The sequence below is a fragment of the Silurus meridionalis genome, chromosome 1, assembly GCF_014805685.1.
Source record: "Silurus meridionalis isolate SWU-2019-XX chromosome 1, ASM1480568v1, whole genome shotgun sequence".
Lineage (NCBI taxonomy): Eukaryota > Metazoa > Chordata > Actinopteri > Siluriformes > Siluridae > Silurus > Silurus meridionalis.
The window spans coordinates 20,054,861-20,072,203 of NC_060884.1; the positions used below are offsets into that span (position 1 = coordinate 20,054,861).

General features: G+C 36.6%; 1 protein-coding gene across 15 annotated transcripts in view; it reads right to left on the reverse strand.

The window, feature by feature from the left end:
• The window catches only part of cadpsb (Ca2+-dependent activator protein for secretion b), an 85,490-nt gene that overhangs the window by 30,534 nt on the left and 37,613 nt on the right, over positions 1-17,343 (reverse strand). For 10 of the 15 annotated variants that reach the window (XM_046842502.1, XM_046842581.1, XM_046842730.1 and 7 more), the window contains exons 6-14: positions 16,911-17,032; positions 13,008-13,119; positions 10,491-10,630; positions 10,161-10,227; positions 9,831-9,939; positions 8,940-9,152; positions 6,154-6,165; positions 3,063-3,199; positions 2,214-2,401 (exon numbers count right to left, since the gene is read on the reverse strand). In XM_046842502.1, coding sequence (XP_046698458.1) covers positions 2,214-2,401; positions 3,063-3,199; positions 6,154-6,165; positions 8,940-9,152; positions 9,831-9,939; positions 10,161-10,227; positions 10,491-10,630; positions 13,008-13,119; positions 16,911-17,032 — 1,100 coding nt within the window. The remainder of the gene's footprint in view (positions 1-2,213; positions 2,402-3,062; positions 3,200-6,153; positions 6,166-8,939; positions 9,153-9,830; positions 9,940-10,160; positions 10,228-10,490; positions 10,631-13,007; positions 13,120-16,910; positions 17,033-17,343) is intronic. The other 5 variants (XM_046842652.1, XM_046842813.1, XM_046841903.1 and 2 more) reach the window with 1 other exon arrangement.

A 17,343-nucleotide genomic window follows, 5' to 3' on the forward strand; every position in this document is an offset into this window, starting at 1 on the left:
TCACATACTTGGGGCATCATTATTATCATGATTATTTAAGTTGTGGATCATGCACTAGTGGTGTGCACCTTACCTGCATGCACTAGTTTTGGATTTATTTCACCATTTGGCTCAGATTACATGTTTCACAAATGTGTCTCTGTCTCTAATGTTGATAGGATTGTGCTCTGTACCCCGAATCACCATTACTTTGATCAATTACACTAGAACCCCGTTGTACGAGCAACCTATAGTACGAGCAAACGGAGATACGAGCAACCTCGCTCGCAAAATTTTACCCTGTTTCACGAGCAAATTTCGAAGGCACGAGCAAACTCACGCTGCCGGTTTCCTGTTTTCGGCGGAGGGTCGTATCAGTCGCTTAGTTGATGACGTATCACTCGGTCGCTCTCATTGTTCAGTGCAGCAAAAACGTAACTGTGGCAGCGGGGGCGTGGCCGAGCGGCGGTTTGTGAATAGAGGGCAGGTCCGGGAGCAGATAGGCTGGGGATTCACCTGAAGTTAATGTGACCTAATGATTGTTCTCTCTTTTCAAGTGATCGGAGGGTGCATTTAAGGAGGAGACCGTGTGTGTGTGTGCGTGCGTGCGTGTGCGCGCCAGAGACGTGCTGCGTGGGGCACTAAGCAGACCGACACAAAAAAAACAAATAAAAGTGGATGTGAAGCCTTTGCATCTGACCTGTTGTGGCGTTCCTTATTCCCGCATTCATACGCTCTCCCACAGTAACTTTTTTTAGTTTTATATTTTTATTTCACTAGAAATCTTGAAAAATGTCTCCCAAGAAAATCAGTGATGGTGCTGTGAAAACGAAAGTAAATAGAATTACCATGGAAACCGAGGAGGTTACGAGCGTGGTGTGCGTCTTACACTCGCAATCAACCACTATCACATGAGTAAGTGTTAAATTATGTTTATATTACGGTCATTTGCGCTGTATTTGTTTTTAAAAATAGGCTACAAATACTTTTAAAGTGCAGAAATAAGCGATCGAATGAGATCTCGGAACGGATTAAATCACTTTTACATTCATTCCTATGGGGAAAATCAGTTCGAACATACGAGCAAATGGACACACGAGCAATTTTCAAGAACGAATTATGCTTGTACAACGAGGTTCCATTGTACTATGTATGGAATAAAAATACTCTCATCTCTATATAAACTTATCCTGGAGGTGGCAGCAGAGACACGTCCTTAATTATGACTACTCTGGCCATGGAGGGATGTTCAATTAGGGACAAACTTATTTTGGTGAAGTGCAGCAGTAAATTAAGTCTGACATGAAGAAGTGCAACGGATTTATTTTGCCTGTACAGACTGTCCATTTAAACTTTGACTGAGCTTCATCATTACCCCACACATGCTAAATCAATGCAATTGCAACCAAATTAAATGTCATATTTTTCCTAAAAGTAATACATTCATTTTCAATTTCAAAATTTCTTGAAAGCTAAGGGGAGCCTTAAACCTACAATACTTTCTTTTAATAACTCAAATCAGCCTTATATTCAAAAAGTGTTTTGTTCCAAATGTATAGATGTAAAAGAATGTAAAAGTCCATTTAGGACTGATTTTTCTACTTTTGTATGAACACGTTTACATTGCTGATGCAATTCTAAATCAAATTGACTTACTACAGTATTTTCTGCATATGTTGAGTATTTTTATTGATTTATTGAAATAAAGGTTTAAAATTGTAAAATGTGCTAATTTCCTTGCATTTAATGTCGTCTTACCTTTGGAACACTGAGACTTGCTGAGATTTAAAGCTCCTCTTTTTTTTAGACTCCGTTTTCCCTTCCGGCTTAGAGCCAGCCCCTTGTAACTCAGAAAACCTCTGACTATCCGGAACATATGATGAGGTGAGCAGCAGTGAAGCAATAAGATTCAAGAATAAACAATAAACAAACAACAAAACAAAAAAAGATATGGTGTCTTTATGGGTTAATGAAAGCTTTGAAATGAGAAAAAAAACCAATGGATTAATGTGAGAAACAAAGCAAAATCAAATCATTTGAAAATCAGTTAAAGAAAACATACATGGTAGGTATAAATATAAGAAAGCAAAATAAAAACATAAAAATGTTAATTAAAAGACACATAATGAAATCAAAAAGTGATGAATAAGATGAGTGTGACCCTTTCTTCCCTCATCCTTTTCAAAATCTTTCTTTAACCACCCCAGTTTTATCATTATGGGCCATTCTGATACCTGTTGCCATGGACATGGGAGGCACAGAAAGCGAAGCTGTAGTGCAGCAGTGTTGGGTCAATCATGTGACCTGTGTCTGCTCGCTCCAGTAGGTCCCTAAGGTAGCACAAGTGCCTGTGGCATCCTCTCACACCATTTCGAGCACAGTACTCATCCAGAACAAACACCTGACCTGGGCTAAACCAACCCTGCAAGCAGAACGAAGTAGAAAAGAGGCTGAAGATCTGGTAATGCTGCAAAAGCAAAAGGGTGTCACATGCCATGCGGAATAATGATTCAGTCATTCAATCAGTCAGCATTCACACACAGAAACACTGTACATCAGGACTGAAATGCTGTGAAACAGCCCACATGCTGTCTTCTGAATAGGGTGTGCAGACTATTTCATTTCCGTGTACCTAATGGTAATGCAGTTATCATTGCTTTAGTTGTAAAAGTGATACTTATTTTATTATTTGTTTGTATATTTGAAAACATCATTCTCACACAGTATTTCATATACAATATAATCACTGTCCATAATATATTGTGAACAGATAATATAATTAGAAGAAATATGTCCATTCATCCCACCATCCCACCCTCCATAGACTCATCCCTTTATTCCTTCTTTCACTCAACCATTTATTCAGTTAATTTATTCATTTATTCAAACATTTTCCCCACTCAGAGGACAGCACTATCTAAAAGAGAAACCCATAACTGGCTGAGTCGCTGTAATTGACAGATCATAGCAACACTCCCATCCCTTATGGCCAAAAGACATTCTGCTCCCTGAGCTCCCCGCCAATAAAAATACTTTTCAGCTAGTGAACCCGAGATGTTTGGACCTTTTTGTGTCTCACTTACCAGGCATGCAAAGTTGTCATTGAGCCTGTGGTCCAGCGTGAGCCTCTGCACCATCTCAAACAGTGAGGCGTGGTCAAAATTACACGGGTTAGCCGAGATAAACTCATCCATGCCATGTTTCTGTGCCCTATCAGCGTCTGTCCAGCCAGTCACACAAGCCGAAAGGAATGGGTGAAGGGTGGCGTAAGGAAGAGGAAGTTAGCAAAACAGTCTACACAAAGGTATGTTTTCCTTCAACATAAGAACAGCATCTTATTCATCTACTCTACAGCAAACCAAAGACTTTCAGCTTTCACATTGTCAACTTGCAGCAGAAGTCAGGAAGAGTTCAATCAGACCTAGCAATGTGGAACTAGGCAATGCTCAAAGTTCAACTCATCAACCCACATTCAAACTGGATGGGCATGCATGGACAGATTTGGGTGCAGTTTCTGCAAACACTTTTTTGGGTTTTTCGCTTGCAAAGACCCCTATCTACAACTTAAGGAAACGTGGATCGTGAAGGAATTCTTAATGATGAATTGTAATGCTTTTTCATTCACATGGATATAATAGATTCTGCCATTCGCAACTGGTTAATGTCATTCATTTAGAGAGAAATGATGGATTGTGTGCTTGTAAAAATGGAGATGTCAGAAAAACAGGGATTTTGATAAGCTGGTTTAATAGTTATAGATTTTTCCTATGGTTCAAAATTCAAACGTTTTTGGGAGCAAAAAAAAAATCATTTTCAAAGGGGGATATGACAGTCCTTCCAAATAGATCTTTTGTTCCTATGAAAAGTGGTAACTCCCTTAACATGTCTGTCTATTATTTAAAAAAACATAATTTTCTGGATAATACAGTTAAAGTGTAATTATGTACAATTATTCCTGTATAGTTCATCTTCTGTAAAAATAAGGCATATCAATTAGTCCCTATTTATAAAAAAAGCCTTAATAATATATACATGATTAAATGATCAAATGCTACAGAAAAGAATGATAGAATCCAAACTAATGCTGTAATGGCTGTGTGAACAATGTGTGCAGTGTCTTTAAGCAGAAGTCTGTTAGTGGCAACTCATCATGTATTTTTATATAGTGTATGTATAAATGTGTGTGTGTATATATATATACACACAAAAACAGGTGAAAATGGTTATGATTGTGGTGACGAGACAGAATAATGATTTTTTACATAGAGAAAGGACAGGTCTGTAAATGGTTATCTTCCTTTTCAATTTAGCCTTGCTGGATTTAGAGGATTTTGTGGGGTATTTACATGCAGCCTGTCAATATTGTCAATATTCCTTTGTGTGTAAAATAAACCATTATCTCAGATAGCAGTTAGCTGATCCAGAATTATTCAGGAGTGAGGAAAAAAATGGGAAGGGAGCAGTGGTTTATGGGTAAAATGCAGAAAGAAGAAAAGTAACAAGGGAGTGATGAAAAGAATAAAATATATTTAACATTAAAGTATGATGCAACTTGGAAAAATGTAATATAGTATGGGTCATCTATGGGAATTTGGAAAAGGGATTTGGACAACAGAATAATAAGAAATGAGTAAAAAAGAATCAGGGCTTGAGATAGGGGCTTAATCAGGCAAAGATGTATACCAGCACTTTAATCATGCTATTTTGCTGTAAATGTGCATCTACTAACAGCAGTGCTTTACACTAAAATGTTAATCTGTTTATCTTAGCAAATATTATACTAACATAGCCTACTTAGTAGAAGAGGATTACATTTGTATTTACATAATTTAAAATTAATTTTCTTACGAACATGAGTGTATGTAAATGCTCCATGATGATCTAGAATCACATGCGGGAAGACAATGAGTCAAACCACTATGCTTTTCATTGACATGCAAGAAAAGAACTGTTGATACATTTTCCACTAAAGGCTGACTATTATGGGCATTCTTCTTTTTTTAAATCAGCATTTGCAAGTTGACAATACTTGAGAATTTATCAGTGTTCGCAACAACTGCTGAGCACACTAGCAAGCAAGCCACAACTGTGGCACGCTAACAGGCTAGCATTACAGTGTTGCAAGTACATATGTTTAGCATGAAGCCAACAAAGGCTAAAAGTGGGTAATTCATTCTCTGGGAAAAATGGCTAAAAAAATAAAAAATAAAAAAATAAACAAAACAAAAAAGACATCTTGCCTTTATGCCACCATCTAAATGAACTACATCACATCTGAGTGCTCACCTACTCAAGCAATAAATGGGCAGTCAGAACACAAATTCAAAATAGAGTCTCTCAATGCTAAAGGAATTAAGCTGGGCCTAGCAGCTATCTATATTAAGCCCAAAAATGTCTAATAAATATTACAAAACTGGGAGTATTTCATGTAAATGAAAGATGGCAATACCTAGTCTATGGCATTGACATTCAGAATACTCCACTTACATATTTGCCAACTCTTAAGAAGCAACACCAAAAATAAATAATTCAGCCTACATGTAAATTAACCCTCAAGAGTAAAGCTCTGAAGAGGCATGAACAAATGATTCAATTAGCCAAAGGTTAATTTGAAATTGAACTAAATACATTTAATAAGAGATAACTGTAGGTCCAGAGTTCTGTTTATAGACAGTATCTGATTCTTACTGTTCAAAGACATGATTTGCAATCACCAAATGATACAATAATACAATAATTGTACACTAATATATATATGTATATTTGTTTGTATATCAGCATCTGAAATTATTTCCTCTTGACACATTTTCTTTAGAAGAATTCATCTAATAATTTTACTCTGAGGGGTCGTTTGACACCGTTGATACTACAAAATGTACAGTAGAGAAGGCAATTATGCAAACATATCAGTCATAATATCTGTGCTTAATAACAATAAATTAATTATAAATACATGCATCCTAATCTGGAAAAAAATAAAATAAATAAAAAGTGTATATTAATTGACCTACATCCAATAAACAAATCTACTTTGGTCTAAAGCACGAAAATATTTCAGAGAAAAAAAAAATCGAACATAAAAGAAAAAGGAAGAGTAAAATAATGCACATTGCATTTGTCAGATAATGGTTTTAGGATTATCTGACTGGTGCTAGCTAACAGGGAAGCACTTACCCTTAAGTCCAGCTAGAAGACAGCAGGGTAAGAAGGGACAAATCAGAATAACATAAAGACTAGCAACAAGGCTGAAGGAAAAAATGCAGACACGAAAACCCTGACCCCACTACAGCTGCACGACTAAAGAAGGGTACAAGCAAAGCATGAAGGAAGAGAAACACAATGTAAAAACAACGACCTGTACCAACATGATAGTGCAGTCTGAGCTGGTGTAGGACAATGTCAGAAAGAGACAGATAGACAAGGAGGGGGGAGAGGGAGATGGGGAGAAAGATAAAGATCGGTGTGTCTTGAGTGTGTACATGTTTTTTTTTTTTGTTCATTTTTTAACTCATTGCTATGGTGCAGTTGGTTTTAACATGATTCTTTAATGTATAATCACTATATTTGAGTTCTATAATACTGTACTGGCAAGTAGTCTTACCTTTTAGAGGTCCATAATGAAAAAGTTGTAAAATGTATAAGTTATGCCAGTAGCAGCAACTACAGTATAATGATTCTATGAAGGCACTGCATTCATTAAAAATGACAGACCTGGTTATACATTTCTTTTTATTCAACAACTGATAGATAATAGAAGAAAATATTTAAAAATGTTGAGCAAACTACAAATAATAAGTCAGCTTTAAAATTGATCACATAATAAGTTTAGTTAAATATGTTTTAAAGGAAAATACCACCCCTAAACTTTTCTACAATATATTTGTGATTCTGGTGCTAATTTGCTGGTTGGTGCTATATTTATATTATTTCCATGCGAAGTTAAACAATCATAAAGAGCATAATTTTAGCAGCGTCTTTTCTCACTCATCATTTATCAGCAACATCTAATGCAATATTAATGAAAAAATTAAAGCTAATGAAGACAAAAAAATTACACTCAAAGTTACAGATTGCAATGCAGCCACATTGAGTTGTGCCACATATTTGGCTAAGCTATTAGATGAGAAGTGCAGTGGTGTTAACAGTGTTGTTATTTTATTATACAGAAGACTGAAATTTAAGTCTTTGGAACCTGATATCCATAAGCACAATAGATATGTGAGGAAGCTGGACGGATAATACGACTAAAACCCTGCTGCATTGCTCTCTATAGGTAAAGTCAGATTGAATTCCTACTTCTGCCACCGCTAACTGGATGTCGAACAGCATAATGGATAATGTTGGAAATTGGTAGTCGAATTTAACAAAGACTAACATATTGATTTAAACAAAAAGAATAATCAACTCAGAAATTTTACTAAGAATACACCACTGAAGTGGTTCAGGGTGGATTTGTCCTTTAATTAGACATCAGAAAAAATCAGAACCTTCATAGCATTCTAGAATCTGTTTGAATCAACTGCAACAAATATTGAGGCGTTTTTTTTGTGTGTGTGTGCAAGGTCAGTGTGAGGGCTATAAGTGGTGAATGGTACAACTATGTGCCATTCAAACCCACACTATGTAGAAGGTGTTAGTGTGAAACATGTACTGCATTTCAGAGGGAAGAGCTACATTCCATTTTTAAAATGAAGAATCTGAATGACATCGGCTAAATTTCGCAAGAAACTTTTACATACTAAATAATAATAAGTGATTGATTGAAAACACCTCAATTGCTTTTGATCAACCTTGATATTTCCTTAAGCTGAATGAGGTCACTTAATCAAGAATAATAATAATAAGAGTAATACTTCAAAAACATTTCAAAAAAATCAGTATGCTTACAAGAAAACTGCAAAGATGGTAATATCTCAGCAGCTTTTAAAATGACTTAAAATCCTCAATCTGGATAAAGGCTGAGGCTGTAAGATGCACACCAAAAACATAGATTCCGTTCTGAATAGCAGGATCTATTTTGTTTTGTTTAGACACTTAGTTGTCTCATTGAAAACGCTTCAGTTGCATATCATCTCAGGGTTAATTCATGATCAAAACAGCTATTATATAATTCTGGTCCATGTTCATTAGAAATTAAATGGATGCTTATGTATATTATGCTTGCATTAAAATTTCATATTCAAAATGTAAAAGATGGAGCACTTTCAGATTATTGCAGTCGAAGGTTAAGAATTTTTTTTGAAGACATAACATGCTGTTCAAATAATTATCAATCAATCAATAAATCAATCAATCAATAAATAAATCAAAATATTAAAACGTGGCATAATGAAAACCATGGTCTTCTCTTTGGCAGAAAATTTGATCAGCATGTTCATAACAACATCAGTCTTTTCTCAGCATGCATTAACAATTATGAAAGTCGAAAACTAAAGAATTAAAAGCATGAAAGCATACAGTATAGTGTGTATATTCTGAAAATGGCTCCATCTTTGTTTTGTTTTTTTTGTTTTTTTTGGCACGCAGGCTAAAAGCTAGTACAAAGAAGTTACCTTAGAATCAACACACACTCCACTCTACACACTCTTTTCTTACCTTTTATTACTGCTGCAATCTGTTAAGAATGCAAGCTATTGTACAGGTGAGATATTAGGTTCTCATAGTTGACCAGAGTTTCTTAAACTATTCACACTTTAGGGCACTGGGGCAGACAGATTTAGAATGACTAGAGAATATAAGTGTGTGTTTGTGTGGCTGTATGTATCGCAGTGTCACAAAATTTGCTGCTTTTATATGGACAGCTACTTAACTGGTTATTAAAGTCAAGTTAGTTAACACTAGGTCATATTTCTGTTTTTGTCATACCAGTAAAAATGTCTACTATATTTTCCTAAATGAAATTATGAAATACACTTATAGCTTGCCTGTGTGTAATTGTACATTTGTGTAACAGAACTTACAGAACTGAGAAATAGGTGCATCCATCTGTGCTGCTGCGCCGCTCTTGGAGTTTAGTTTCTGGACCTGGGTGGGCGGGACCGGCTTGTGTGATTGGCCTGTAGCCCGGTACATGGCCTGCACCCATAAAATGCGGTCCTGCTCATCATCGCTGGCGAAGATCACAGTGTCGCCCTCCTTGACGGCATTAAAAAAAGCACGACCTCCGTCCAAACCTACACACAATCAAAAAGATAACTTATCATCTAATCTATGTCTCAAATTCCACAAACAATTTACATTTTCTATCAAATAATGACAAACTGGTTACTAAAGAAGATTGAATTAATTAATAAATAAAGATTGCAATATTGTAAGATCCAATTCCACATAAGGGTCATATCCAAAAAGTTCCAAATGGTATGGCAATATTTACTCCAGAAAAGACATAATTAGAGTTAGATTACACACCATCTTAAGGTAGCTTTCTGGGTGCCCCATTCAGATTGACAGATTTTCTTGGGAAAGATTCTTGAGATATCAAAAATAAATGTTTATAACCCACTTTAAACTATAGTTCACATTTTTACAGCTATAAAATAAAGTTCTCAACATAAACAATATCCCAGATAAAGATTTTGGGTCTCCTAATCCCCTCTGTTCAAGAATTACAGTATTTGTGAATTTAAATTGTTGCGGGTTTCTTTTAATTTAAATAGTGATGCTGAATCCTTCTTAAAAAGATTCCGATTTATTCTGATTTAGATTCTTATTAAGTCAATAAGTGGAAAAAATGGGTTTCAGTTCGAGGTACCTGTCAACTGTCAATGAGAGTATTTCACAATATGTAAATAATAGTTATGGTACCGATATGCACAATATTAGTGTATATCTGTGTGTGTTTATGTACCCACCTGGCTGTGGGTCAGTATAATCCACAGTATACCCATCCAGCTGAAGCAGCTCCTGTGGCTCTGACTTCTTCTCCCGATAGCTGCACATGGCAAAAGTGTACTGGCTCACCTGCAGCACAAAACACACACACACACACACACACACACACACACACACACACACACACACACACACACACACGTACATGTCTTTGGAACAGATTGACACCAGCGTTTGTTGTTTCTGTAAAGTAACATCCTTTTCTGAGTCATATGCCAAATCTTCATTCATCATCTATTTTCTCTAGACAGTTTTTTCATTGCATGACTCAGAAAACTCAGATGACTGACCTGGACCAGAACAAAGAAGCGCTTCTTCCAGCGCTTCCAAACATTCTTCCCAAAAGCCCATAAGTACCTATGCAATAAAACAGATCAAACGTAAATGAGCCTGAAGCCCAAATTCATGCTACTGCAAAGGAGAGCAAGCATAAATACAAAAAGCACATTCTGCGTTATAGCACACTACAGAGCCATGCAAGGCTGTAGATGAGCTCCTGGTACACTATAAGAGCTCTGTTATACCATGATACCTTCTTGTTTGATCTGCTCTTTAGAAAAAGAATTAAAATAGCAACAAAAATGCAGGACTCTGTAATGGATCAACAATTATATCATTACCCGCAAGCCTTCATGTTCTGGGGCTTGTCCATGCGAACAGCCAGTTTGATTCTTAGGTCTTGGTCTGGGCAGGCTTTGGTCACGGTCATCTTATGCAACTCAGACTGCTTTGGGCTGTTAGGGGTCGGGTGAAGGACAACCTAATTAACAATGAGAAAGGGAATGACCATTGGTTATGAGTACATGAGCATACTCAAACAAAAACAAAGGACTATCATGTTACACATTTTCAGTTCAATGTGTCTTTTTTTATTTTTTACATATGCAGCATCATTAACAGTATAAACACTTTGAAGGACACTGAATATCACCAAGTTTCAGTTAGAGTCAGCACTTTTTATTTTTGGGAAAACTCTTTATATTTAATTAATTCGTACTCATCCTCCTGAACAGGGGAGGGAGAGTTACATTCTGAATGTGTCGCTGCTTTTGCGGCACCTTATCAGAAGGGAGCGAGCTTCTTTCTTATCGTATCTCATGTCATCTTTCTCAATCCGGCTCTCCTGTCAGACTCCACACTCACCTCCTGCCTATATTTGATGAGTAAGCATAGTCTTCAACTTTGCAAAGTTTAAAAGAGCTTGGAGCTGGCTTGCTCCTCAGAGGTAACACATCCCACATCCCAAGGTCAGACTGAACAAGCTAACAAACTAGACAGATGACACAGTGTAGCTGAAGCGTAATATAACTACACGTTTGGCCAACATCCATACAGCTTCATCATGCTCATGATATTTATGTCTCAAAATGTTTTTTTATTTTTATTAAAAATTGTCATTTTAAAAATGCTGAATTCTAATACAAACTAGGTTTTTAGAATCAGAATACTCTTTATTGCCAAGTATCATGGGTTGCATGTACAAGGGATTTGTCATGGTGTGCTAATGATATAAAAATATGAACAACTATAAAACCTAGGAAAATAAAATAATAAAATAATAAATAAATAAATATAAAGACATTAATTATACAGTTTGTGCAGGGTATGTTTTGCCCCAGGTTTGCCTCACGTTTTTGTGATTCTTATACAGTAATTGAATAATACTGGGTACTGAGCAGTGAAAGTCGCAGGGTTTGGGCACAAAGTGTAAAGTGGACACGTCTCTCCACAGGGAGGTTAACTGAGTCTGCAATAGACCTTTTTACTGTGTAGGTGTTTGTGTGTATGTCAGCAGGGAACATAAAAAAGACAAAGTGTAGTCAGTGAATAGACAGGATGGCTAGAATTTCTGCTCAAACTAAACAGTTTAATTTTTTTCTACAGATGCTTGAAAAGTTAAGTAGAATGCTCCAAAAACAGTACAGTGTGTTGAACATTATAAAAGTACTTATAAAATAATACAAATCTCTAAATTCAAATGTAATGTCCTTATTCATCACATCTATTCTGTTGGCACACATCCATTTTTTGCACATAACCTTATTCAGCATACACATTCATGCGTTATTATAATGTTATATGTTTAAAATATTGCTCATATTTATATTGCACAGGTTGATTACTTTGTATGGACACGTTCATCTCAGTGTACAGCTCTATTTTTCCATTTACTACTTTGCTTGCTTTATACTGGGCATATTCATTGCCCCTGGATATATCCCACTGCTTAGTCTGCACTTGGTAGTATTTGGTTAGATGCTAAGCTGCTAACCTTGTAATCATACCTGTACTCTGTATAATGGAAAATGTAATTAATCTAATTTAATCTAATCTTATCTAATCTAATCTAATAGAAATCTGAATGGAAGAGTAAATGTCACAACACATGTCCACTTTAAATTCATCAGAGGTGTAAAGCTATGTTTAGAGTTTCATATTCTCCAATAATCTGTATCTACATCCATATTTTAAGCCTGTATCTCTATTCAGGTTGTTTTTTTATTTGATATTCAACCTAACACTACTGAAACACTCTAAAAATTAGGTATCTTTGGTTACAAGCCTTATTTAGTTGTTTCAAAATTCTCAATAAGTGCATAAGATGCAACTCCTTCACAGATGATTCAGTTATTCATCTTAAATAAAATCACACTTATTCAGTAAATACTCTTAATTATTCCGTTTCTACAGCGATGCTAAAAGCAGAGTAATGTGTATGCGCTGAGGATTCATCGTAGTAGTCATTTTGTCTCTAGAGTAACTGACTAACAAAGTGACTCACACACAATACACAGTTACCTACTCAAGCTTCTTCTCTAATTAATAATGTTGTCCGAAAGCAAGTTAGAAATTTTTGCACATGTAATGTAAGGTCTCCATAGACTTCAGAATCATAGTTTTCTCACAGGAATGCATTAATTTCATAATTACTTGCATATGCTGCAATGTCAGACTGCATAAATGTCAGATACATAATCAAATTTCATAATCTTTTGCAGCATTTGGTAATGATTTGCATGCAATAAATGAGTGAATGTCTGTTATCATGACCTGAGTGACCCGTTTCAATACAGTAGTAAACTGGTAGACTCAGCATCAGAAGCTGAGAAAGCAAAAAAAAAAAAGGAGACTCGTACCCTGCCCAGCTCCTTGTCCTCCAGGGCCAACACTCCTGTACTCTCAGTAAACAGTTTGACCTTCACTGCTGGCAGAGGGTGTGTAGTGGTGAAGTCTCCTTGAGTCCCCCATCTAAAACACACATTCCTCATTTGAATTATACCACATTTGAATCATAATACCATCAAAAAAAAAAGGTAAAATATTCATATTAACAATTCAGGATTTATGTACTATTTTGGCAAAATAATCTACTGATGTGTATGAGTGGGCCATGCTGTTTTAGCAAAATAAAAAACAACATCGTGGCATGATGTAGCCTAATGTAAAAGGAATGTCTGTTGGCAGAAGGAAGTTGGTTACTGGCAACAACAGCACGTTTTGAAGTGCTCCATCAAAGACTGTGGAAAACGTACTTGTTGACACCTTCCATAAATTTTAAGCAAACATCTGCTTACAGAAAATGCGATGTTAGTTTAATTTTGTTTTTTTATAATTTTTTTTCTTGTTATTCAATCATGTAAAGTGTCTGCAATTCAAGTTCCTGTGAATAAGCTGTTTCTATAGAAACGATCATTTTTAGAAGGCTGCGCATTAATATAAACCCGTGATTTGGATAATTGTTGTCAGAGCTGCTGTTTTTTTTGTTGTTGTTTATTTATAAATTGTAAAACCATGAAGGTTTTATATAGTGAATATACTATATAGTACATATAGTACAGACGTGACGATCCACTTTTTCCACCCCCCAATTGTCCCCTGTTGCCTTCCTTTTGACATCTGCTCTCTTCCTAGCACTATGCTTCACATTCTCTTCTTTCCCCTAGCTAATTCAAAGCCATCACCAGAGGAGGAGCATAATAAAAGGAAGACAGGCCCTATGTCTCTGCTCTGCTGCGTGCTCGACTTGCATCATTTCTAACACTTATATGAATGTGAGACTGCAACGACACAGCAAGTGTGAGAAGAGTGAAGGCAAGAGGGGAGAGAAAGAAACATGTATAAATCATGCTGCTACTGATAAAGTATGCAGGAGCAAGAGTGCATTTTAAATGGATTGTATTATAAATCCAATGATAAGACTGGACATAGATGCTAAAAATCAAGCAGATGCATCAAGCATTCAAGCCTACAAGGACATGGAGTGGGGTGAGACAAAACAATTTCTGAGTGCTGCACTGTGAAACGCCAGTGCGAACGAATTGAGGTTACAGCCTTGAAAGAGATTTAGTGTAAGCATAAAATCACATGTTTAATATGTTCCCCTGAACAATCATCCATCACCCAGTGTGTACTTCCACAGCCTCGATGAGAGCCTGGACTGGCCCAGTAAAGAAATGAACACGTGACATCATCTGCTACCGTGGAAACAGGCGGCACGTGTCGGAGGCTGCAGTCAGATGAGACTGAGTAATTGTGTGTGAGACAGAAAAGCGGAAGAAACGCCTTTTGTGAGAATCAGGAAAGTAGTATATTGACAAATCTATTGTCGGCGTTCAGAAAGGACAGTCTGTAAAGACCTTCGAACCAGAAAAAAATGTTAGAAACCAGCTGTTAACATACTAAAAAAAACTATAAAAAGCTTTAAAGGGAAGGTGGATACTACAACCACATTAACAGAACATAACTGTGCCCAAATAATCAAAATCTATACTAAATCACTGGAGTCGGTGTGAATGAATGGAGCCATTTGTGTGTGTTTGTGTGTGTGGGTGTGATTATTGATTTAAAAGTATATACCAGACAAAGCTCAAGGTTTCCTTTTGTTTAATAAGTGTTAAATAAAGATTAGGTTTAGTTAGCTGCAGTAATAATTATGTAAATGGAAGCCTCAAAAAAGAATAAAATAAATGTTTTGTGAATCTTTGAGTCTCTCGTAATCCCCCTCTTTCTGATGCTGGTCAGGTGGTGTTCATTCCTAGTTCAATTTGTTTGGTTCCTCTTGTGATAGGGTGGTTAACATTCTGGCAGCGAGGGTGCTGACAATGCACTACACCATGCATCACACTACTCAGTGTGTGTGTGTGTGTGTGTGTGTGTGTATCGCTGTGTGTGCGCATCATATTGAATTGCACTTTGGTTTCCTTCTATCTTTTCTCGAGCATTTTTTTAGACTGGTTACAGTTACATTTAAATATAAACTGGAGGCATATAGTACAGCCTAAATCACTGTCTAGATCCCCGCCCTAGCCTTCTCTCGTTCTGTCTCTCTTTCCTTTTACTCTGTCTCAGTAAGAAAGAGAGAATGGGGAGAATAGAGGAGAGAGTGTCCTTGGTGCTACTTCATGCCTAGTTTTGTCATCAGTGGCATAGACCATAAAGGTGACCTTGTGCATCAAGGAAAAAGCAAATGGGGAATAGTTTGTGTATATTTAAATATAAGATGCAACATCTTCATGTTTGTGTGTCATTTGCGATATTTGAAACTATGTGCTGCATGTGATGATGGATCTAACTAATTCTTTTGTGATATCATTATACTTCAGTTCTGGAGGCTTGCTAATTTTCACTTTCAATCTATTTTCCATTCCTTCAACTCTCTCTCTCTCTCTCTCTCTCTCTCTCTCTCTCTCTCTCTTTTCACACTCCCTCTGTCTGTCTCTCTCACTCCTTGTTTTTAATCAGTTTCTCCACAGCTGACTGCACTTGTGAGGGGTAAAAGAGTCTACACACTCTTTCCTCTTCCGTTTCTCTCTTAGCCCAGCCAACCCCCCACCCCATTTTTTTCAGTTCATTATAAATTGGCACCTGATCCAGTGACAGAATAAGGAGCCCCAAAATAGCTCAAAATCATGTGCTTCTCCCCAGAGTCTCAGAGTGTCCAAAAGAGTGCAGGCTGGAACACAGCCTGCACTGCAGTGACGTACACATACCTCCATCCTAGGATAGGCAGAACCCTGGACAATTCTAATGCGCCACAAATACAGTCCACTAATATCAGGTTTGAAAGGTACATTATAGTGTTTATTTCTAATATGTATCAATCTTTATAAATGTCATAGACATCACAGACACACAATTACAAATATAATGGAACACTTTTCACATTTTATGTTCTCGTCATATTTTGTAAGTCATATTACTAACAAAACATGTCACAGTAGCAAACTTTTCTGGTATTAAAATAGACCTGAATCCTTATAACACTGTCATATTGGTCAGGCACAGTAAAGCAGATTTTATTTCTTAGAGATAATGAGCCTGTAATTTTGTCAGTAAGGAGTTGCCTATAAGAGAGATTAAACTAGATTGTTTCTTTCTTAATCCACTCTGCACAAACATGGTCTGTGAAAAAACGACATTACATAATTCAGCTACTTCAAAGCACAGACTATAAAATACTACTGATTCCCCCAGAAGAGAAATCAGCGTTCCCTGGTGGTTAGTGGCTAATGGCCTAATGCTCTAGGTTCAATTCCTGGGCAGGGAACCAACCTAGCCAAAAGTCAGCAGACTAAAAATGGTGCCAAATCAAATATAAGGACCAATAATCTGCTGTAGTGACACCTAACAGAAGCAGCCAAAGGAAAACTGCAACCTTCAAAGTTGCCATCTGTGATTTAGCTGTAGCATGTCTGACATTTGGCTTCTTCATACAGCATCCTACTGTACCTTTTTAGCTAAAACAGTGGTCACAACCAATATGAATAAAATTCACTCAGCAAAAAAGGCAACCCAGAAAAGGGAAAAGGTCAAAGGACTCTGAGGACCAACAGAAAACAAGAAACTAAGCCCATGGGTTTTCTAGGGTTAATGTTGAAAATGCAATAAATGCACTCATGCAAAAGAATACATTTTAAATGGTTTATACTGTATATTAGCTATAAACACTTTTTAATCATAGGATGTAAATTATTGTAAATAATTGATTTTTGTCAAGAAATTCAAGTGAATTTGAACAAATAGCAATGAGTGTATCTTACGTTGGTTTGGAAGCCTCTGCTTGGTCCGTTTGAAGCTTCTCTCCTCCCTCGACCTCCATAGTGCAGTACACGATGCGGTTTGGGGCGAGAGATTTCAGCCCCTGGACCTCCATAATCACTACCTACACAGGACCACCACATGTAACATTTAATAGCAATTCCGAAGGACAAACTGTTGAAAGCTTTGACAGAGGTGCATGCCTCAATACCCCAATAAAACCTCATTAAATAGGGCCTCTCAATAAGTGTAAATTATTGGACAGATTAATCTTTGTTAATCAGGGTCCTGAACATAAGCAGAATTTTTTTTTATTTGCATTTTCCTCTTTTCCATTTTCCATCTTTAAACCTCCAAATATCAGTTATTATCAAGGATGTGTTATTGCCAAGGATGTTCATATCCTTTAGCCAGCATTTAAAATGGTAAACAAGT